The sequence below is a fragment of the Meles meles genome, chromosome 10 (assembly GCF_922984935.1).
Source record: "Meles meles chromosome 10, mMelMel3.1 paternal haplotype, whole genome shotgun sequence".
Taxonomy (NCBI): Eukaryota; Metazoa; Chordata; class Mammalia; order Carnivora; family Mustelidae; genus Meles; species Meles meles.
Genome location: NC_060075.1, coordinates 47,273,646 through 47,298,624, shown reverse-complemented (window position 1 = coordinate 47,298,624; position 24,979 = coordinate 47,273,646). Strand labels below are relative to the sequence as shown.

Below are 24,979 nucleotides of genomic sequence, written 5' to 3'. Positions count from 1 at the left end.
CGGCGCTCCGGCCCGCCGCCCCCTGCGCACAGCTGGCCCGGCTCACGTGACCGCGGGGCCCACCCCCTCCTCCCCAACCCGGGCCCCGGGGCCGCGCCGCACCCGCCGCGTCTGGGCGCCGGGGCTGCAGCGCCGGGCTGGGGCGGTAGGGGAGGGTGCCTGGGAGCAGGGGAGCGGCGGAGAGGGCGGCTCCCGCCGCAGAAAGTGGCTCGCTCTTGGCTCGATTTCTAGTTCTTGGTCACGGCCGGGATTTCTGCTCTCTCGAAAGCGAGAACTCGGGCTTTACGGAGCCAGGCCGCACTCCCGCCGCGCGCACTCCCGAACTCCGCAGTAGGGTTGCCACTTGCGGCCGCGGTACCTAAGCAAAATTTCCCCGCGGGAAGAACGTGTCCTGTACGTCGTGGACTCCCAGGTCCAAGCCGACTCTCTGGTTTTAAAGGTGCTGTCCTGCACCATGTTGCTAAGAGGGACCCTATGCTGGGTATTTGGATATTGAAGCCCAAAGAGGTTAAGAACTTCGCCCAAGATCACACAGCAAATAGCAAAACCAAGATTCCATACCTTGGGTTAAAAAATCCGCAGACAGGTGACAGGTGTGTTGATGCTGGCATCAAGGTCATTGATCAGGACATGACCATCTGTTGTTACCAGATCACAGATTCTACCTCTAACAAACGGAGAAGAAAAGCCCAACTCAAAGGATATGAAGAGGTAGTTTACAAGAAAACAAACTCAATACCACTCAGGCACATGAAAAGATATTTGGGTTCACTTAGCTGTTAATCAAATATACAAGGTAGCATTTTCCATCTATCAGCTTAGCAAAAGTAAAAATTTTTATAGCCTCCACAGGGGACAATTTTGCATTATGCCCCCAAATAACAAATACATATATAGTCTTGGATCCGAGGATTCCACTTCTGTAATTTATCCTATGTATATATTGATAGATGTGTGAAGTGATGTGAGTACAAGGTCATCCACCGCTACATTATTTATGCTAACGAAGACTGGAAGCCAATGTCCATCAATAAAGGATCATTAAAGGGTGCCTGGGTGGCTCAGTCATTAAGTGTCTGCCTCTGGCTCAGGTCATGATCCCAGCGCCCTGGGATCGAGCCCCATATCCTGCTTGTCAGGGAGCCTGCTTCTCCCTCTCCAGCTCCCCTGTACTTGTGTTCCCTCTCTTGCTCTCTCTCTCTCTCTGTCATAAATAAATAAAAATCTTTAAAACAGAAAAAAGTAATAAAAAATAACCATTAAATATATTACAACATATCACTACAATGGAATGTTATCCACCTATAAAAATTTTAAAATGGGGAAGCTCTATCTCTATGTACTGATATGAAAGATTCCCAACCCATACTAAGGGAGGTGAGGGGACAGAATCCTGTATGTTACCATTTGTGGAGAAAAAAAATAAGACCATACTCATATTTGCAAATGCATGGCATATCTTTGGAAGAATACAGAAGAAACTGTAATAATAGATGGCACCAGCAAGGAGAATTGGGTGACAGAATTCAGGGGAGGGAAGGAGACTTTTCTTTCATGCCTTTTGAATGTTACCCCTGTGCTTATGGTTTGCCACATGAGTGAATGGACAGTGGGAGAAGACTGAGGGGATCAGTAGAATACTGCGGGATGGAGCAGTGGTCAGACACTCTTCCAGCACAAAAGGACCTTATTGTGCAAATATTCCAACCATGGAAACCGTCCTTTTACTTTTAATCTATTTCTCTCTTTATGTTAGTGTAGGTCTTTGGTTTTTTGTTTTGTTTTGTTTTTTGACAGAGAAAGAGAGATCACAAGTAGGCAGAGAGAGAGGGAGAAGCAGGCGCCCCACTGAGCAGGGAGCCCCATGCGGGGACTCGATCCCAGGACCCTGAGATCATGACCTGAGCGGAAGGCAGAGGCTTAACCCACTGAGCCACCCAGGTGCCTGTTGTCTTTTTTTTAAAGACAGAATATAATTGGATCCTGCTTTTCATTCAGACACTCTTTGTCTTTTAGTTAGAGTGTTTAGAGCAGCAGCTCTTAACATTTGGCAATGTCTGGAGATAGTTTTGGTTGTCAAAATGGCAGAGGTAGGGGAGGTCTCTCCTGGTACCTAGTGCACAGAGGCGAGGGATGCTATTAACACCCTAGGACACAAAGCCCAGCCTCCCACACCAAGAATTATCTGGCCCTAAATGTCAATAGTCCTGACGTTGAGAAACTCTGGTTCAAACCATTGATTTTTTTTTTAAGATTTTATTTATTTATTTGACAGAGAGAGATCACAAGTAGGCAGAGAGGCAGGCAGAGAGAGAGGGAAGCAGGCTCGCTGCCGAGCAGAGAGCCCGATGCGGGGCTCGATCCCAGGACCTGAGATCATGACCTGAGCTGAAGGCAGAGGCTTTAACCCACTGAGCCACCCAGGCGCCTCCACAACATTGATTTTTAATGGAAATATCAACATGGTGGGTTATAAATGTAACATCTTGATGCTGCTTCCATTTGTTCCACCCGTTCTTTGCTTCTCTCTCTTTTTCACTTTTTACTTGTCTTCTTTTGAAGAATTAAGGGGTTTTTCAGTACTCCATTTTATATCCATTGTAGATTTATTAATCATACTGTGTGTTTTACTTTGGATAACTCTAGGATTTACAATATGCATCTTAAACCTAACGCCATCTACCTTCAAATAATATAATCTCAGGTATGGGGCGCCTGGGTGGCTCCGTGGGTTAAAGCCTCTACCTTCAGCTCAGGTCATGATCCCAGGGTCCTGGGATCGAGCCCTGCATTGGACTCTCTGCTCAGAAGGGAGCCTGCTTCCCCCTCTCTCTCTGCCTGCCTCTCTGCCTACTTGTGATCTCTGTCTGTCGAATAGACAAATAAAATCTTTAAAATATATATATATGTATATATATATATATATATATATATATATAAAATTTCAGGTATAATGCAAAACACTTTCAACAACATCCTTCTATCCCCCACCCCTCTTCACATTTAGTGCCATTACTGTTATTTATTTATTGTGGATGCAGTTTGATGGTAGTGAACTCTCCAGTTTTGTCTGAAAAAGTCATTACGTCCTTTCCATTGTTGAAACATTTTCATTGGGTATATGGTTTTTGGCTGAGAGTTTTTTCTCTCAGCACTTTTTTTTTTAAAGATGTTATTTATTTATTTGAGACAGAGAGAAAGAATGAGAGAGAGAAAGAGCATGAGAAGAGAGAGGTCAGCAGGAGAAGCAAACTCCCTGCTAAGCAGCAAGCCCAATGCGGGACTCGATCCCAGGACTCCAGGATCATGACCTGAGCCAAAGGCAGTCACTTAACCAACTGAGCCACCCAGATGCCCCTTCTCTCAGTACTTTATTTATTTATTTTAGATTTTATTTATTTATTTGACAGACAGAGATTACAAATAGGCAGAGAAGCAGGCAGAGCGAGAGAGGAGGAAGCAGGCTCCCTGCCGAGCAGAGAGCCCGATGTGGGACTCGATCCCAGGACTCTGAGATCATGACCTGAGCCAAAGGCAGAGGCTTAACCCACTGAGCCCCCCCTTCTCTCAGCACTTTAAAGATAATATTCTGTTGTCATAAAATGTCACAAGACTTGCAAAATTTCTGAAGAAAAGTCTGTGTTTGATTATCTTTCTTCCTCTGTATATAATCTATCCTTTTCCTCTCCTATGGCTGCTTTAGAAAGTTTTCCCTTTAAAACAGACTTTGAGTGGAAAAATAGGTTTGGACAATAGGATTATGATATACCTTAGTCTGTTTTCTTTTTAATTGTGTTTAGCTCACTAGGTTTCATTAAGCTTCTTGAATCTGTAGGTTTATTGTTTTCATCAAATTGAGAAAAATTTTCACCATTATTTCTACACATATTTTACACATTGTACACTGCCCCTCTCAAATTCAGGGACTCCAAATATATACATACATTAGACCAGTTAATACTGTCCTACAGGTCACTAAGTTTGTTCTATGCCCCCAACCTCCATCAATCTTTTTTCTCTCTGTGCTTTATTTTGAATATTTTATTTTAAATAATTAGTATTTCTTTGAGTTCACTTATCTTTTCTTCTGCAGGCTCTAATCGACTGTTAATACCATCAGTGAATTTTTTTTTAAGATTTCATTTATTTGAGAAAGAGCACCAGTAGGCAGAGTGGCAGACAGAAGGAAAGGGAGAAGCAGACTCACCACTGAACAGAGAGCCCGATGGGGGGCTCTATCCCAGGCCCCCGGGATCATGACCTTAGCCAAAGGCAGATGCTTAACTGACTGAGCCACCCAGGTGTCCCACCCATCAGTAAAATTTTTATATCAGATATTTTATTTTTCATCCCCTGGTGTTCTATTTGGTTCTTTTTATTTATATTATTCATTTCTCTCATATGTATTTTAAGTCTCTGATCATACTTATGTTTTAATAGCTGTTTTAAATTACTTTATGCTAATTCCATCACCTGTCAATTTTTAATCTATTTGTCTGTATTGATTTATCTCCTGCCTCTTTGTCTCTCTTGCAATTATTCTTTGGATGCAATAATAATATTGTGAATTTTATATAGTTGAGTAATGAATTTTTTTTTGTATTCCTTTAAAGGTTGTTGGACTTCGTTCTTGCAGTCAGTTATTTAAGGATGAGGGGGTGCCTGGGTGGCTCAGTGGGTTAAAGCCTCTGCCTTAGGCTCAGGTCATGATCTCAGGGTCCTGGGATCGAGCCCTGCGTCGTCCCTGCTGAGCAGAGAGCCTGCTTCCTCCTCTCTCTCTCCACCTGCCTCTCTGCCTACTTGTGATCTCTGTCTGTCAAATAAATAAATAAAATCCTAAAAAAAAAAAAAAAAAAGGATGAGCTTGGCCCATTTAAGGCTTGTTTATAAACTATTTAGGACAGGTCTAGGGTAGCTTTAACTCTACAGCTACTTCAGCCCTTCCATTAAGGTATGACTCACATAAGGGCTCTAATAAATGTTCCATGGGATCCATAAAGTGATCCCAGCTGGTAGAAATGTGAACAAGTCCCAGTTTTGTGTGAGATCTGAAGGTTGTGGGGGCCCAGTTCCCAGTGGTTATTCTTTCCTCAACCTTGTGGAGATCCCTCTGCTGCAGGCATAGCCTGGTATTCAATCAATGACTAAAATGCAGATTTCTGAATTTCTTTTCCAGTTAGTTTTCTGCAGAACTCTGCCCCACGAACTCTAATTACTTTGACCTTCCTGAACTCTGATCTCTGTTTCCTCAGCTCCACAAGACAACTGGGCTCTCTTTTGTTTCCCTTCTCTTTGCTGTGCGTGGTTCAGGAATTGCCTCCAAGCAGAAAGCTGAGGTAATTGTAGGTCTCATCTCATTTGTTTCCTTTCTCTTGAGAAATAGTACTGTTGGGGCGCCTGGGTGGCTCAGTGGGTTAAGCCGCTGCCTTCGGCTCAGGTCATGATCTCAGGGTCCTGGGATCGAGTCCCGCATCAGGCTCTCTGCTCAGCAGGGAGCCTGCTTCCCTCTCTCTCTCTCTCTGCCTGCCTCTCTACCAACTTGTGATCTCTCTCTGCCAAATAAATAAATAAAATCTTAAAAAAAAAAAAGAGAGAAATAGTACTGTTATGCCTGCTGTCCAGTGTCTGACCCAAGTTGTCTCGTGTACTTCGTCCAGTTTTCTAGTTGCTTACAATAGGACAGCAGGTCTCATAGCAATTTTCCCTCATGGGCAGCTTTGGAAGTCTAGGAACAGTGATCTTAGTGCTTGTAAGGAACCAAATGTACTGATATAGAATCAACTAGGTCCATTATTTTATAAACCATAAATGCATAGTTTACTTATAGAAGTTCTTCAACATGCCTAATTTAACAAGAGTCATTTATGGAACACCTGTACCAGGAACTGCATTTTTGCTACAAAGATGTAAAAGGTATATCATAGTCTCTCCTCTCAGAAGTCAGAGGCAAGCGAGGAAATTAATTAAGTATAAAGGTAATATAATGCATATAGTCTATGTTCCTGTCAGAGTGACCTAAGAGTTCTGCACAGATAAATCTGCTGAGTTCTGCACAGATAAATCTGCTGATCTAGCGTACTGGGAACTGTGAACAAATGTGAAAGATGATCATAAATGAGGGTTATCCAAACAGAGACCATTAAAATAAAAATTACTGATGACAATGTTGCCTTTATTTTATTTTATTTTATTTTTAAGCAGAACTGCTATCTAGAGAACTCTACCCTGGACAATGATTATGAGGAGCCAAAGTACATGAGTAATTGAGAAATGCCTTTAACACATTACTCATGGAGATATTTTCCACTTAGTGCTTCTTTTAGTGTATAATTGCAGCAGGGAGAAAAAGATCTGTCACTGGGCAGATCTCATGGGGATGAACAACAGACAGGATTATGTCAATGAGACACTCACAAATGGGTAAGAAAGCCTGTGTAATTGCTTTGTATGTAATCTTATGAGAACTAAAGAAGCTGAGAGAAAAGCCATGGAAAAAGGAGAAAGAAAAGCACCAGTTAAGATTATTCAGCCACCTGCCTTAATCCTATGACAACCATCTTTAAGAGGTTAGTGTTCTGAATTTGGTTACCATAGAAACAAACCTTTAGAATGCCCTTAAATCAATTTACAGAATTACTGCCCATATTGAGTATAGGCAACCCCAAGAGATTTTAAGTATTAAAATCTATTTTTAAATTTTTTTAGAATTTAAATGATCCATCAAGCCTTTTGAATATGTAATTAGATAGCCGAAATGGTTTACTATATGAATTTCTCAGATTGTCAGTTTTTCTTTACTGTGAATATAAAGAATATAAAGTTTTTCTTTACTGTGAATATAAATATAAAGAATGCCTTTAAGAATTATTAGGAAATTTCTAAAATAGGTAAATAGATAAAGTAGTTTGGTAGTTGCTTAAGGAGTTGGGGAAAGGGGGGGATTTCTTTTTGGTTAAAAAAAAGTTCTAAAATTAATTGTGATGGGAGCTCCTGGGGGGCTCAGTTAGTAAATGTCCAACTCTTGATCTCAACTCAGGTCTTGAATTCAGGGTCATTGAGTTCAAGCCCTGAGTTGGGCTCCATGCGGGGCATGGAGCCTACTTAAAAAAATTTTTGTAAAATTAATTGTGATGGTTGCACAACCTCAAGAACACTAAAATTTATTGAACTGTAAAAAAAAATTACTGCTATATATTAATTTAATTTTTAAAAAGTACCCTACCTAAAAAAAAAAAAAAAAAAGACAACCACTGGACATTGCCCAGCTCAGAAGAAATAGGTCAATGACAGAGAGTGAATACTTTTGAATTATTTTTTTTGAATTATTGCCATAGTAATAACATGTTAGGAAAAAGGAGTCCAAGGAGCAGAGTTGATTTACTGTTCAGTCTTAATGAGAGTAAGAATCAGTTAACTTAGTAGGCTGCCTAATTTTCTTAAAAATTGTAACACAAAACAGAAAACCTTGAATACTCATGCATGTGGAAAGAAAAACAAAGACACATGACACTTCATAAGATTATTTACCTTATAAAATTTAGCCAAGGGGCGCCTGGGTGGCTCAGTGAGTTGAAGCCTTTGCCTTCGGCTCAAATCATGGTCTCAGGGCCCTGGGATCAAGCCCCGCATGGGGCTCTCTTCTCAGCAGGGAGCCTGCTTCCTCCTCTCTCTCTCTACCTGCCTCTCTGCCTATTTGTGATCATTTTCTGTCAAATAAATAAATAAAATTTAGCCAATACAATACGTGGAAAAACAGGAGAGAACAATTGTGCTGTGGGGAAATTTGACAATTGAAATAGGGATTTCATGGCAAGATACTTTTTAGTTCTTCCCTATTTTCCTGCAAGTAAAATGTTTCTTATTTTAAGGTAAATTTCTGTATTTATACTAGTCCTCTTCTTAGTTATTCTACACAAGTGTATTACCCATTTAATTTAGCTCCTAACTTAAGAGCTACTTTCAAAAATCTCTTCGAGTGTTTCAAGCAAAATGTGGTCTGTACAAAATAACTGCACAGCAATTCAAGGAGATATGATCATAACAAGAAAAAAACCACCAGTATGTGGTTGAATGTTATAATACCTAGTCTCCTGCCCAGAGGTAAAATTATAATCAGTTAAATTGACATAAAACACACTCTGGCAGAGGAAGTCCAACAAATGAATGAGAAAGTGCTCTAAGAAGTTGGAATTAAGGTCCAAAGGGTCTCCTTAACCCTACTTCGTTTTTTATAGTAATGAGAACTGTCCCTCAATGCCTCAGTTTGCATTGTGTGTGGCCCTGTTTCTACTGCAACTGTTCATTGGACAGGAAATTACTTTTATCCTATAGCAGAGTAGAATTTTAAATTAAAGAAATGACTTGTAAATTCCCAGAAATCCCCAAGTGGGATATAATTTAGCTGTTACTACAGACCAAGGGGACAGCACTCACTTTAGATTTTTAGAGTAAAACCTCAGCAAATATCTCATGCAATTTGTGTTTAGATCATAAAATAAAATCTAGGCACTTAGATTGGCTTTGTAAATGATCAGCTGACTTGTACTCACTGAAGTCATCCATTTTATGCCAGAGGCTTTATTAGCAGTACAAGAACACAGAGCACTGGTAAACAAAAGAATCCGTGGAGAGTACGCTAGGTGTTACAGATCTCTGGAATCTTCCAAATGTTGTATCTGTTTCTTTTCCTCAACAATGACCTATGTATACCAAAATGAGTCATTTCATCACTTTAGTAAAACAAAGCTGAAGGGATTAAAAAAATTACTGTTGGTTTTACATGGAGAACTATTAGGAAATTTTACCTAAATTATAAAAGAAATATAGAAATGTAGCCAAAGTACAGAAAGATTCCAAACTGACCAAATGGAAGTTTAGCTGCATGGTCAAGACAAGTCTTCAGAGAGGGGAAATCATGTACTAGAGAGAGCATGTCAATGACTATCTTTGATAGAAAACTATATACATACATAAACACATATGTATGTATACCTGTATAATTTTTTTTTCTTTTTTTTTTTAAGATTTATTTTTTTGAAAGATAGAGATTACAAGTAGGCAGAGAGGCAGGCAGAGAGAGAGAGAGGAGGAAGCAGGCTCCCAGCCAAGCAGAGAGCCCGATGCGGGGCTTGATCCCAGGGCCCTGGGATCATGACCTGAGCCGAATGCAGAGGCTTTAACCCGTTGAGCCACCCAGGTGCCCCATACCTGTATAATTTATTTATAATATATGTATATATTATACACAGCACATAGTTTATACACTACACATAAATACACCTACATATACATATATTTATGCTTTTAAGAGGATTATTTTATTTTTTCCTATATCTCTTGACCATATATATTCTTCTCAAGGGATAGGCTATAGATAATTCTGAAAAAATAATATAGAACAATAATTTGGAAAGTCTGGGACTCTTTCCTCTCTTCTAGTAGGAAATATGTGCACAAAAACATATTTACTGATGATCTAACTTTTTGCTGTAAGAATTCAGAGTCATAAAAAAATTTCTAACTCTGGGGAAAATACTATCTCCACACAACTTAACCTTTTGACTGTATGTTCAATTTTAGGCACAATTAGTTGCCCCAGTGACCAACATTTTACAGAAGACCAAAAAAGAAAAAAAAAAAGACTATAAAGAGAAAAATATCAGACTATATATTCAAGGGCAGGGAAATAATTAATCGTCTCTCAAATTAAGATTCTTAGGCCACCTCTATCAGTATCATCTAGCAAGTGGGTTAAAATGCAGATTCATGAGCCCAACCCAAGGATTAATCAGAATCTCTGGGGAAAGGGTTTAGGATTCTGGCTTTTTAACACATATTCCGTGCAATTCTGGTGTACACTAAATTTGAATGACTGCTACATTTCCGCAACATTTGGGAACCAAAGCATACCTCTCCTTGTATTTGAGGGTGGAACTATGAAACCAAGGTTTGAAGGGTCTTTCTCTGTCAGCCTGGAGCTGAAAAGCAAAGGCAAAACAGTATTTTTTTTTCCAGATTTTTAAATTTAGAGCAAGAGTGCGAGAGCATGGGGTGGAGGTAAGGGAGGAAGAGGAAGAGAGAGAATCTCAAGCAGACTCCCCACTGAGCAGGGAGCCCCAAGACCCAGGACTCAATCCAGAGATCTTGACCTGAGCCGAAATCAAAAGTCTGACACTTAAGCCACCTCAAAGCCCAAAGCAAAACAATTTTTTTAAAAGATTTAATTTATTTATTTGTCAGAGAGAGAGAGAGAGCACAAGCAGGGAGAGTGGCAGGCAGAGCAGGCAGAGGGAGAAGCAGGTTCCCTAATGAGCAAGGAACGCGATGCGGGACTGGATCCCAGGACCCTGAGATCCTGACCCAGGACTCAGGACCTGAGCCAAAGGCAGCTGCTTGACCAAATGAGCCACTCAGGTATTCCCAAAACAGTATTTTAAAGACGGAAAAGAATTTACTTTCCAAGAAAGACTCCAAAGCCAGATGTAAGAATGTATGGATTTCATTGTACTAAAGGGATTATGCAAATCTTACTAAAAAGAATGCTACAGATATTAAGAGAAGTACTATAACTTTCATATGGGCATATGAATGTATAATCATGTTTGACATATTAGATTTCAATTCAAACAAAAGTGAGTAAGAAATAAAAATAAAACAAAATATCCTTATGACCAAATGCTTCTGCATCTCTTGAAAATAAGTTCCTTGTTATTTTTTCTCAGGGTAACTATTACAATGATAATTCATTTTTTTTTAATAGAAAGGCGAGACTTTCCCATGACACTCCACCACGTCCCTTCTTCTCTTGCAATTTCCAAACAACACTGAGAAATCACCCATATACTCAATTCAGAGGGGACAGATAGCATGCTGAAATCTAAAAGCATTGTAGATGTACAGAATATTCTATAAATCATGAATGAGTACAAATTCATTTCCACAAGTGAAGATTCAAATGGCTAATTCCCCATCTAAATCAGAAATCATTGTTTCTTATTTTTATAGCAACCCAGCATTTCATTTAATTACATAATGTATTTTTTTAAAGATTTTATTCATTTATTTGACAGACAGAGACCACAAGTAGGCAGAGAGGCAGGCAGAAAGAGAGAGGAGGAAGCAGGCTCCCCACTGAGCAGAGAACCCGATGCGGGGCTTGATCCCAGGACCCTGAGATCATGACCTGAGCCTAAGGCAGAGGCTTTAACCCACTGAGCCACCCAGGCACCCCTCATAATGTATTTTTATAGTGCTCATTTACTCTTTGGGCATTAATCATCATAATGTCCAGCTCTGACAAATAAAATCCCAAACCAAAACAATAGTGATAACTACCACCAAAACCAAACATCTAAACAAAACCCAACACACACACTTTCTCCAGTAAGAAACATTCACTAACAGCTACTGCCATAATGCTCAATATTAAATGATTATTTCAAAACTATTTATTTTTTTAAAAGATTTTATTTATTTATTTATTTGACAGAGAGAGAGAGAGGGATCACAAATAGGCAGAGAGGCAGGCAGGGGGGTTGGGGGAGTGGGCTCCTTGCCAAGCAGAGAGCCCGAGGTGGGGCTTGATCCCAGGACCCTGAGATCATGACCTGAGCCAAAGGCAGAGGCTCAACCCACTGAGCCACCCAGGTACCCCTATTTCAAAACAATTTAAAAGGAAACACAGCTTTCCTTATAAATATATCTAAATAGAATAAATAATCAGAGGCACATTCAAAGTGTCACCTTCTCCTACAACAACTTGTCCATCCTCCCCATCTAGTTTCAACATTAAAAACAAAGGAAACAGTCAAGAAAACAAAGAGGCAACCCACAGAATGGGAGAAGATATTTGCAAATGACACTACAGACAAAGGGCTGATATCCAAGATCTATAAAGAACTTCTCAAACCCAAAAAGCAGATAATCAAGTCAAAAAAATGGGCAGACATGAGCAGACACTTCTCCAAAGAAGACATAAAAATGGCTAGCAGACACATGAAAAAACGTTCATCATCATTAGCCATCAGGGAAATTCAAATCAAAACCACACTGAGATACCACCTTACACCAGTTTGAATGGCAAAAATGGACAGGGCAAGAAACAACAAATGTTGGAGAAGCTGTAGAGAAAAGGGAACCCTCTTAAGCTGTTGGTGGGAATGCAAATTGGTACAGCCACTTCGGGAAAAAAACAGTGTGGAGTTTCCTCAAAAAATTAAAAATAGAGCTACCCTATGACCCAGCAATTGTACTGCTGGTTATTTACTCCAAAGATACAGATGTAGTGAAAAGAAGGGCCATATGCATCCCAATGTTCATAGCAGCAATGTCCACAATAGCCAAAATGTGGAAAGAGCCAAGATGCCCTTCAACAGATGAATGGATAAAGATGTGGTCCACATACACAATGGAATATTACTCAGCCACCAGAAAGGATGAATTCCCAACTTTTGCATCATTGTGGATGGGACTAGAGGAAACTTTGCTAAGTGAAATAAGTCAAACAGAGAAAGTCAATTATCATATGATTTCACTTATTTGTGGAACACATGGAATAGCATGGAGGACATTAGGAGAAGGTTAAAATGAAGAAGGAGAAATCAGAGTGGGAGACGAACCATGAGAGACTATGGACTCCGGGAAGCAACCTGAAGATTTCAGAGTTGGGGGGGGGGGGGGGGGAGGGGGATGGGTGAGTCTAGTGATGGGTATTAAGGAGGGCACAGATTGCATGGAGCACTGGGTGTTATACGCTAACAATGAATCATGGAACACTACATCAAAAACGAATGATGTACTGTATGGTGACTAACATAACACAATTAAAAAAAAAAACAACCCTAGAATGATAGTTAACATCAGTAAAGCCGCTGAGGAAATAGGTCCTTGAAGAATTTTTCACAAAATCAATTATTCCCCAAATAAAGTTTATTTTGAAAATATAACATAGTCATATAAATTTAAATAGGACACATCTAGCAATATTAATGAGTCAAATTATATTACAAGTGATGTTGCTGTTCATGTCTGATTATTCCGGTGAATGGAAAGACACAAAGTTGCAGCTAAACCAAAGGTAGATACTTAAAAGCATCATAACTTATTTGTATGTTTTCATTTCATACTTGTGACTACATATTTAGATGGGAATAGATGTAAATTCACATGAGATAAAGAAATACGCTGCCCAAATAATCAAAATTATTTTTACTTTTCCTGCTCAACCAATAATATGTACACAAGGTAGCACCCCATGACAAGCTCGTTCCTTCCCACTGAACACAGCATAAGGCTTTCAGTACTGTGGTTTCTAACTCCTCCAGGTTGAGAAAAACAGCAGTGACAATTTAAGAGTTTTCTACATATAGCTGATTTCATCAGAAAAAGGTGTTATATATGTTCTTCCCAAGACCTTTATGTTTTAGTGAGGAAAATGCAATATACGACTAGTGAAAATAGCCTGTATATGATATAATAATTATTTGTAATTCTCTAAAAAAATAAAACAAACAAACAAACAACAAAAAACCTAGAGGTAAATAAGAATGAAAGAACTAAGACACATATCTCGACCCTCTCACAGTACAGGGTTTTTGAGGCAATTCAGTGCTAACCCCAACAATGAAACCAGAGCCAGTTCTAGATTAGAGGGAGAAGTCAAAAGCACCCAAAACAGCCAGTAAACCATCTTCAAAGGATAAGGACCCAAAGACAAAAAACAGCACTGACTGTTAGGAGTACAAATTGAAGAGAAAATGAGGCCCAGTGAAGTCAAAGCAGGGCAATATAAGATACCGAACTTGGGGACTGCAATCTTGTTGCACAAGTTAGCAGTTGACCTCAGGCAAAACAATCGATCTCTAAGAATGATTTCCTCATCTATTAAATAGGTACACTAAGATCCACCAGCTTTGTTCATAGGCTTCGGAACAACTAAAATCAAAGACAACAATGCACTTGAGATCACTTTATAAACGATAAAGAACTATTCTTAGAAAATGAAGATTTGGGGGCTTTTTCAAAGTAATAAGAATAAAAGCTAATTTCAGGTAAAATTAGAAAAGCATCCATTTTTTGACGCAGGACAGATTTTTTTGCAATAGTAGCTGCTGTGGGAGTGTGTCATACTTTGATAAGCAGAAATGGGAAATTTTTGATTGGCTTTTAAATTTCCCTCATGATAAAATGTTATTGTAGTATAATACACTAGTTACAGATTTTATTCATTAATAAATCAGGAAAGGTCATTGGCTAGACTTAAAAACTAAACACTAACTAAACACACTCTTCCTCAGTTACAAAATTTTGACACATTAATACAAAGAACCAGACATAAATAATTTGTCCTATTAACCATTATAGGTTATTAGTCTCTAGGAATGGAACCTTATACAGCTAAGTCCTGGGTAGAAGGTTTCAATGTATACATATTTATAAGTCATTAACTTTGTTACTCACTTCATCATTGCACATCTCCGCAGCAGAGCAGTAACTACTAACAAGGCCAGCTCAACAACCATTTCCTCTTTGCTTAAGCAGACTCAAAGGCAGTCACAGACACAGTTTCATTATAACATGAAAATAGTAAGCCCTGGATATTGCACATGGCTTTTCAAATGTTAGTGTCTAACTTGGAGAAAACAGAGGGAAGTAGATAGGGGGAGCTAATTCGTGCTACAACCTGGTCTTATGTTGGACATGCTCCCAGCTGCACTATTTTAAAATTACAAGTAAACAAGTAAAACAGAAGGCTTCATGTGTGAAAGTGGAAAATGGTCCAGAAGTCTTCTATTAAAGACAAATTAATTTTTTCTTCCCAATAACTCACCAGAAAGAAATGGGCACTTAGGAATCCTAAGGGCTTCTTCGAATAATAGTCAGAAAAATATATAAAAATAAAAAACAGAACAAGAACAGCACATTATATAAAAGTAAGACTTTTGAAAAAAAATGGTTGTCCTGTCTTTAAGGATGCATGCCATATAAAATGGGCACATGTATCTCTATAACTCATCATGTTTATATGTAAATTCTCTGGCAGAGATAAATCCATCTTTGTCTTCATCTTCTTTATCAAAAATATCCTCCACCAAAACATCATGATGACTTTCATTCACCACTGCACCATGCTTTTCAAACTCCTTCTTTAAATACACTTTCACCTACAAAATAATGGGTCTCATTAATAATTCTAATTCATAAGATACCCACATCGAGCCAGTTACTATCACAGAGTGGGCCAGTTCATTTGATTATATATAACAATGACTAAACAGCTACCATATATTTCTAATGACAGTAAAAAATTATAAGGAATCTTCTCCCGTTAAAAACTATTGCCATACTGTTACAGTACAGACACAGAATATTGTTCAGAGGCAAAGATAAGGCTTATATTATCTGAAAAACACCCAGTGAAAGCATACTATCTATTCTTAATTGGAGTCTAAATAAAGTCAAGCATTTGAAAGGCTGTGGTCTTTCACTCCATTGAATTATCCAGAGCTCATTTTCTAACTAGGGTCAGAATTACAGATATTTCTACTAAAATAAGTATTAAAGGATGACATTTTTTAAAGTTATTTTTTAGAATTTAAAAAAAATGTTATTATTTACAAAAAATCCAGTATAACATACAGTTACATTAGTTCCAGATGTACAATATAGTGAGTGATTCAATAATTCTATACATCACTCAGTGCTCATCATGGTAAGTGTACTTTTAACCCCCTTCAGTTGTTCCACCCATCCCCCATGTGCCTCCCCCCTCTCCTAACAGCATTTTTAATTTAAGTAAGTGTTTGCTAATAGTACATGTTGTGGACCTGACTATGATCATGCCTTATCACCTTCCAATCTCAGAAATTAAAGCAAAATCCAGCCTTATGAGTGCTTAGATTAAAATTTTCCACTCTCGTTCAGACATTTAAGGATATAAACAAAATGCTGCTCTTAATTACTCACTAGATTCACCATAATGCAGTTCAACCTGCATTTTCATTTTTCATCAGATCTCTAGGACTCCTTCTGTTAGATAAGTAATTCCAAATCCTTCCCCCCTTTCAGCCAATATATAAACATAAGACATACATTTACTTTTAAGATTCAGGAGATTTAATGAAGTTGCAAAAAAAAAAAAAAAGGATGATTAAAGCTACATGGATTAATATAGAATATATCTCTAGGATACACTGCAAATAAAGCAAGATGCCAAATATTATGTATATCATGCTACTTTTTGTGTAAGAAAAGGGGAAATAGGAAAATGTATTCGTGCTTGTTTGTATTTGCATAAACACTAGAAAGACACATTAGAACCCAATAAAACTGCATGCAGAAGACGAAAGATCACACAATAGAACAGGATGTGGGTGGGAGAAAGACTTCCTGTTAAACACCTTTTTAATTGGATTGATTTTTTTGAACCATGTGAATGTGTTGTATATTTAAGATATTTTTTCACCATTTTTTATTAAATTTTTAAAATTTTTTTATAAACATATAATGTATTTTTAGCCCCAGGGGTACAGGTCTGTGAATCGCCAGGTTTACACACTTCACAGCATATTTAAGATTTTTTTTTTAATTAAAGGTAATTAAAATTTATCTTGGACAGAAAAAAGTCCCATGACTGGTAATAATATGATGTGTTATAAATTGAGTTACTATAGCTCATGACTCTGTGAGTTCCTAACAACTGCACTTATTTAAGACTTAATCATTTCCTGGCCATTAGAGTGAAATTGATCAAAACATAAAAAGGGACTTGATTTCTGACCAGCCAAGGGAAGATGGAGAACGTGGGCAAGCAGAAAACACAGAGCAGATGTCTACCTCCACTTCTTTCCCCACAGCTGCCAGACCAAGACAGGTATGTGTAAAAATGGCTGCAAAAGCCCAAATAAATGTTAGAAGACTTCTTGCTTTCTCCTTACTCAGATATCAGGACTAAGAGGGGGCTGAGAAGGGTCTGCTTCTTCCAGGTGTGAACCAGAACAAAACAGCATGTGGGTTGTTTGCTGTTAATTGCTAGGAAATTACTAGTACATTTAACGGCCAGTTTACAGTTCTAAACTGAAACCATCAACATGAGATATTTCTCATGACATCTATGTTTCTTATATAGCAATTCCAAAATGAGAATTGTCTGAGCAAAATGGATCTTTCAAAAACTCAGGGTGAGGGCAAGATACAGTGAACCTTAAACATGGTGCAGATGACGGGGGCAGGGGCAAAAGAATGAATGATGTTTCCTAAGTCTCAATATATTTCTCTCCAAAACAAGGATTTCCTATTAAAAAAAAAAAAAGCCAACATTCAAAGCATTAGTATTTTTAAAAAGCGTATAAATATTTTATCCAAGTAAAAATAAACTTTCATTAAAAATATATTTTTTAAAAAGTGAAAAGAAAGAAATTAACAAAGAAAGAAAGGAATATGAGAAAGGAAAGATCACCTCAGCCTTAGAGAGTTTCCAGTCATCATTAAGATCCATTTCTTGGAATGACTCATGGGATCTTGGTCCATTTCGAATCTCCAGGAGATCAATGTTGAATATCAGTGTACTCTCTGGGGGAATTTTACCTGACATGAGAAGAGAGGGAGGTTAAGTTTTATTTAAAGAATCCCAGAGTTTTTGTTTTTTTTTTTAAGATTTTTTTTTTTTTAAGATTTATTTATTTATTTATTTGACAGACAGAGATCACAAGTAGGCAGAGAGGCAGGCAGAGAGAAAGGAGGAAGCAGGCTCCCTGTGGGACAGAGAGCCTGATGTGGGGCTCGATCTCAGGACCCTGGGATCGTGACCTGAGCCGAAGGCAGAGGCTTTAACCCACTGAGCCACCCAGGCGTCCCAATCCCAGAGTTTTCATGACAGAAAACTTATGATACTGAATAAAATATTCTTTTGATTGAATTAAATGAAGAGCCTTCCTAACATTATCACACATAAATTATTTTATAATTATATTTTACTCAAGTAAATAGAATAGAGAAGGAATAATCCAAAGCAGTAGATCAAAAGCAGTCTGTTTCTGACTTTGCAATTACAAACTGTGTTGTGCAAACATACACATACGTATAGATACACCCAGTGGCCTGGTATTGTTTCAAATATAATTAATATATTACATATTACATGCCAAGAATGACTTAAAGGTCTTTAGATAATTCAGAGTTAATTATAGTACGAGTGATTTACTAATTTGGGGGTCACCAAAAGTCCTGACCTAGAATACACAGTCCTGCCATTTTGACCACTGGGAGGCAGTATCGAGCTGAGTGAGATTTGGTGTCAGACTCGCTGGTGTTAAAGCTTACTCCTGCCCTTCTTTAAGCCTATCTCCTTATCTGAAAAATGCAGAATCTGTTGGGAGGATGAAGGAAGATAAGTCCATGCAAAATATTTAGCATAATACTCGATAATAGTGAACTCTCAGTACATATTAATAAGACAGAATTCTCCTACAGGCTTAAAAACCATACAGAAAGTTTCAACAATTTCAGAAAGTTAGACAACACCCCCACTGATATAGAACATTATACTTATTTTGAAGAAATTTCATTAGAGAAGAACTTAAAACAAATTTCTGAGAAAGGAGATAAAAATCTTTAAAAATGAAAAGAGCTTTGTTAAAGTCCCAGGAACCTTAAAAAAAAAAAAAAAAAAAAACCACAACTTTCTGGGAAATACGAACAATTTTTTTCAACTTGTTTCCTTATAACTATATTTAACATACAGGTCTGGGCCAACATTACAAATATTTCTTAGTCCCCCCACCCACCCACCCAAATCCCACATATTTCTATGAAAGATCACTTGTCAAGTATTAAAGAGAATAAAACTTACACTGTGTACCCAAGCTTACCATTCCAGATCTAGACAGAGAAGGGGCATATACTAGGTCGTTGAAAAAACTGGTGTCTTTCCAGAGGCATGCAAACATGGTACCAATGGACTACAAAATTAGTGTTAAAAACATATTAGCACAGTTAGTTTCACGGCTCTCAGTTTGGAGGAAATGACTCAAATTTAGATCTCTACTTGTTATAAAGTAAAATTGAGTTAAAGACAGTATGGAGAAAGAGTAATGAACTAATACTACCTCTATATTAAAGGTGAGACAATAAAGATACAGCGGGAAGGTAAAAGAATACATCTGAACATCAGAGAAACATTTTCTAGATACTTGATTTTCTTCTCTAAAGATTATTAAAATAAGAATTGAATTTGGTTAGTAAATCCCATTCTGTGCATAAGATTTATATAGCAAGTTCCATTTTAGAACATACAATGCTTCACAGATGGTACTTACTTTCTTCTCAGGAAACTGGGGCTAGGATTCTCACTTTGTGAATGGTTAAGCTTAGACCTAAGGATACTGTGAAGTCTGTAGAATCAGAGAGATTCTATAGAATCTGATTCTATGGAATCAGAGTGATTCGCTGTCTGGATCTGATGACTACTCAGTATTATTTGTGGGGGGCAGGCACCTGGGTGGTTCAATTAGCTAAGAGTCTCATTCTTGGTTTCAGCTCAGGTCATGATCTCCTGGGGCATGAGATCATCTCCTGGGGAGGGCTCCATGCTCAGCCCGGAGTCTCCTTGAGATTCTCTCCCTCTGCCCCTCCCCCTACTCACTCATGCATGTGTACTCTCTCTCTCCCTAAAATAGATAAACCCTTTAAAAAATAATTTTTTTCCTTCATTATGTAATACATTCCCATTGTGGGCAATTTGGAAGAGACAGAACCAGAAAAAAAAAATAATTCCCAGCCATCCCGTCACCATTCTTAATTATTTCCTTGTGATTCACTGTACACGTGTATGTACTTTTTCCTAATACTTACTCTTGCATATACTACAGCTTTATTTTCTACTTTTACATATAACATTATATCATACACACTTGGATATAAATTTTTTTAATCTTTGAAATGCCATTTTTAAATAACTGGGCCCTATTTTATTTAGCTAAAGCCTTCCCATTATCCACTGAAGTTGTTTTCAGGTATTTTTGCTATTAGAAACAATGTAGTACTGGACATCGCTGTTCATGAATCTTACCCCTGACACCTGATTATTCCCTTAGGGTAAACTAGAGAGAATAAATAAATTAAAAAAAAAAAAATCTAAAAAAAAAAAAAAAGAAGTTCTGCCAAACCTCTCTGCCTATCTGTTTGTCAAATAAATAAAATTTTTTAAAAATCTTAAAAAAAAAAAAAAACTAGAGAGGAGATACAGGACACATGCATATCCCATACAGGAAACATCATCTGGCCTCTTGTAAATAGCCCTTGGAAAGCTGCACGGCTTCCCACACCAGCCATGAGTGTGCATGCCCGCCTGGGAACAAACTAGCACAAAATCTCCTGGAATAAGCTAGCCCATTTGCTTCTGTTTTATTAAACTCATTCTATGTCACTCCATTTGTTTTCTTTCTTTTTTTTTTTTTTTTTAAAGATTTTATTTATCTGACACAGAGAGAGATCACAAGTAGGCAGAGAGAGAGAGGGAAGCAGGCTCTCCACTGAGCAGAGAGCCCAATGCGGGGCTTGATCCAAGGACCCTGAGATCATGACCTGAGCCGAAGGCAGAGGCTTAACCCACTGAGCTATCCAGACTCTCCTGCACTCCATTCGTTTTTATAAATGAATGTTAAAAAGGTTATAAAACAACTTTAAAACAAGAGTGAAAACAACTTCCCCCCCCCAAAAAAAACAACAACAAAAACCTTTGTTGTATAAAACTTCAGTTGTAGGTGCCCAGCAGCCCACATCTAACCCTCATTCAATACCTTAACCACCTACATTTTACATGTTCAACTCATCAAAACATATCTGTTGAATAATCTTTCTTTTTGCATTGTCAAAATAAGTTGATGAGTTTCAGCTGGAGAGGATGAAAAAGTTCTGGAAGTGGATAGTGGTGATGCTTGTATAACAATGTGAACGTTCATAGTGTCACTGACCTGTACACTTAAAAAATGGTTAAAATAGTAAACGTTACGTTATGGGTACTGTGCCACAATTTAAAAAAAACAAACAAACCATTATTTGGGTTAATATGGTGGTTAATTGTTATGATAGAGTTGAAGGTTCCAGAACTTTTTATCATTAACTCAGTTGACAATTAAGATATAATGGCTTTAATTGGACCATTTCAAATGATAATCAAGACACAATCATACTTCCAAAAAAAAAAAAAATACACATCCTCTACTTACTTTTGGGGGGGAAAAAACCCATATAGTAGTTACTTTGATTTTGGTCTCCTAATCCAGAGAACTCCAATGCTATAGTAAAAAGGTATAATTGTTATTACCTTTTCCTTCTTTTCCATAGCCCAAGGCAGGAGGAATGGTGAGCTTTCTCTTCTCTCCTACACACATTCCTTTCAAGCCCTGGTCCCAACCTTTGAGAGCCTCCAGGATGCCCAAGGTAAACCAAATGGGCTGACCATTGTTATGTTTGTGACTACAACAGAAAAAAAACAACACATTAGAACTGTTTAGAAACTTTATTTATTGCTGTGGTATATTTTTTTTCTACCCATAAGTGATTAAACTTGGAAATTAACAAAAACAGTTATATACATACACAAAAACCAAGTCAATTTTGTAATTCACTGCCCATATTTCTTGATACAAATTTCACACAATTGACTCAGACAGAGAAGGGCAGAAGGAATAATAATAAAAGAGTTAATAACTATTTGTGATTTTTTTGTGTACCAGGTATTACCCTAAATGCTTTGCTTCTTTTTTTTTTTTTTTTTAAGATTTTATTTATTTATTTGACATATAGAGATCACAAGTAGGGAGAGAGAGAGAGAGGAGGAAGCAGGCTCCCTGCCAAGCAGAGAGCCCGATGCGGGGCTTGATCCCAGAACCCTGGGATCATGACCTGAGCGAAAGGCAGAGGCTTTAACCCACTGAGCCACCCAGGCGCCCCTGCTTTGCTTCTTTTAACTCTGACAATGACCATATGAGGTAAGTACCATTATTCTCCTCCCTTGTACAGTGGAAGAAACTGAAGTATGCCAGTATATGATCCAACTCCAAAGTTCAAGGTCTTAACCACAGGGATGCTGTCCCAGGAAAACTGTAAGGAGGCAGAAGAGTGGCAAAATAATGGAAAATGGGAGAGTTTGGGAAGGAAGATGAGAAGCTAAGGAGAATTTACTGCGAAGACACATGGGTCCATACCCACACGGACACTGGAGAGTCAGGAGCATAGCACCTTCTAGCTTACCCACAAACTGTCCTGATGTACAGCCTGGTGATGGCTCTGATAGGTGGAAAAGGCTGTTCTTCAACCCTGAACCCCTAGACGCTGGTTGCAGGCATCTTCTGTGGGGCTCTGCAGGGACGCCTGGAGGAGTGGTCCCTCAAAGACTGAGGGAGAAGGAAATAGTGAAAGTATCCTGGCTCATGAACTGGAGAGGGGCCTGCCTAAGAAACCAGCTGGCAAGCTGCTAGGGGGCTTGTGGGCTGAGCAGGACCCAAGCCCCAAATAGCTCCCTTTCAGTGTAATAAGGAAAGTGTTCTCAAAGATATCTTGGAGGTGAGAACGAGAAACGACGCTGCTAGGTTTCATGGGCACCAAGGTTAGTTACTAAATCCAGGTAAAAGCCATTACTTCCTCTTTTCCTTAATCCCCCCCCCCCCCCATTCCTAAAGAAACAAACTATCAGGAAGGCTAGAAAAGAATAAAGTAGGAAGAAAACAATCTGCCACCCAGCGCTGACTACAGTTTGGACCCATTTCTTGTCACAGCTAAAGGATTTAAGCTATTTACCACAAGGCTATCATTCTAGAAATGGCAAATATGCTTTACGGTAGACCACTTGATGGTCACAATACTTAGGATGAGCAGTTCCTGACCATTTACACTGAGGCCACATGACAACAGTCCCCTGATACTATAACTTTAGTAGCAAACCGCTAAATAATGTCTTATGGCTACCATCAAAGTCCACGTAAGTTCTGAGACCTGAAAGAAATCAGGCTGTGTCAACATCGAACTAAAAATAAAGATGTGATTGAAAATTTAAAACACAAACCTTAGTATTGTTTAACATTCACTGTGGTACTGGCTTTGTGGATAAGAAGACAGAGCTGTTGAGAATTCTATGACAAGCCACTGTTTTGGAAAGTTTTAGAAGGGCTAACAGAGTTCAAAGAAGGATGCCATTCACTTCTCCAAAGACAGACCAGGACTGAATGCTCAATGATGGCAGGTCATCAAAAATCAGATCAAGAGGGGCCACAAAGTTGCACTTCTTTAATTCATGCCATTCTCTACCTGGCATGTCCTCTCTGCCCCCATTCTCCACCAGAAGGAAACTTCCACCCATCTTTCAAGGCCCATCTCAATTATGGTCTCTGAAAAGTCTTTCTCTTTGTCCACCTCTCAGAGCATAAATAATTCCAGGCTCCATTATGCCTTGTGAACATCTGAACATTCTGTACTATATAGCATGAGTTACTGACTTGTATTCCTCTCTCTGTAGATGATGTTCTGCTGAAGGGCAAGGATCCACTCTTAATCATCTTTGCATCCTCAAGGCCTGACTTGTGGCCACTCAACAAGGGTTTGTTAGATGGACGGATAATGAATGGACAAGGATGGAGAAGCAAAAATTTTTTAATCTCCCTAGTATCAAGCACAGGGCCTAACATAAAAGAAATGCTCAGTAAATACTTTTGGAATGGAATGAAGAGAATCAATGCTTAATTAGAAATCAGTGCACTTGTAAAACTTTTCCATGTTGCAATTTCTTTGTTTATAGGACAGAAATAATGATAGTGTAACCACCTGAAAATCCTTCACTGTAGGTATTGGATTAATCTTCCATAACCACACCCACACCCATCAATGAAGTCTTTGAATTTCTAGAAAGAAACAAATAATGAAACAAATCATGGTACTGTGCCTTGACCAAAATGTTATCTGTAAGTACAAAGACTAAATAGACCAAAGGACTAGGATTAGCATACCCTACAACAAGCAAATAAGTGATTGTGTATGAGTCTCATGAAGTCGCTTTGAAAAGTTTTAAGTAAATTTCACCTACACCAAATAAAAAATGGAATTGAGACCTTTTTCCCTGGGGAATGAAGTATGACAAATAAGAATTACTTTAAGTTTTTTTTTTTTTTCCGACGTACTGCCTAACTATACATCTAGATATTTCTGCAGTATTTCAAAGATTCTAGCGCGATTTTTTATAATAAAAAATTAACCCTTTATTCTTACCACGTTTCCAATAAGAACTTCACAGGCCCCGTTATATAAGATTATGGTTAAACAATTTCCTTTCCCAAAGAAGGAAATAATATATTGCCCTTTTTTTTATTTTTTAAAAGAAAGGTGAAACCTAGTACAGGCTACCTCTCCTGCCCGAGGGCTGGCATAAGTGGGTGGGTTCTTCACTACTTCGCCTTCAGGGTATAATTACTTACGTGGAGTGAAATAAGGAGCCATCCTTTTCTAAGTAACCTTCATAGTGGACCAACATCAAATCCCCCCCTTTGGTCTTGCGATGGCAGATGAAAGGTTTCTGAAGCACCTCAATTTTCACTTCTGGTTCAGGGATCAGAGCCCCGCTCAAAGAAGTGACCAACAGCGTCAACACCGCGTTCCACAAGAAAAGCCTCATGTTGCTGGAGCTGGAAAGAAGTTCCCACAAAAACAGAGAAAGGACCCCCGACCTCATAGAGCTAGGAATGTAGTTGGAGGCTTAAGGACAACGGCCTCTGGCACGTTCATGATTCTCCGATCCTAGCAGACGTGGCACATTTACTACAACTTTCCCACGCACGGCAAACCCACCTCTAAAGAGTTAAACTCCAAACCCGGGTCTGACTGGCTCACATAGCTCGGCCGCCGGAGAAAGTCGACTTCCCATTGGCTTACGATGCTGTCCGCTGGAGACCCTCAAACCAATGATGCTGCAATAATTACAGCTGGGCGGAGC

At 38.6% G+C, this 24,979-nt stretch overlaps 1 protein-coding gene across 2 annotated transcripts; it reads right to left on the bottom strand.

Moving 5' to 3' along the window:
- Nucleotides 1-7,689: 7,689 nt before the first annotated feature.
- FKBP14 (FKBP prolyl isomerase 14) lies at nt 7,690-24,895 on the bottom strand. 2 transcript variants are annotated; one of them, XR_006820496.1, is made up of 5 exons: nt 24,465-24,895; nt 21,323-21,474; nt 17,456-17,583; nt 14,828-15,161; nt 7,690-7,706 (listed from the first exon to the last, which is right to left on the bottom strand). XR_006820496.1 is itself a non-coding variant. In XM_046020547.1 (4 exons), exons 1-4 carry the CDS (start codon nt 24,716-24,718, stop codon nt 15,003-15,005), a joined length of 693 nt encoding a protein of 230 aa, XP_045876503.1. In that variant the 5' UTR covers nt 24,719-24,895; the 3' UTR covers nt 14,010-15,002. The 2 variants fall into 2 exon arrangements, 1 of the variants encoding a protein (XP_045876503.1); XM_046020547.1 differs by lacking the exon at nt 7,690-7,706 and having other exon boundaries at nt 14,010-15,161.
- Nucleotides 24,896-24,979: the final 84 nt, after the last annotated feature.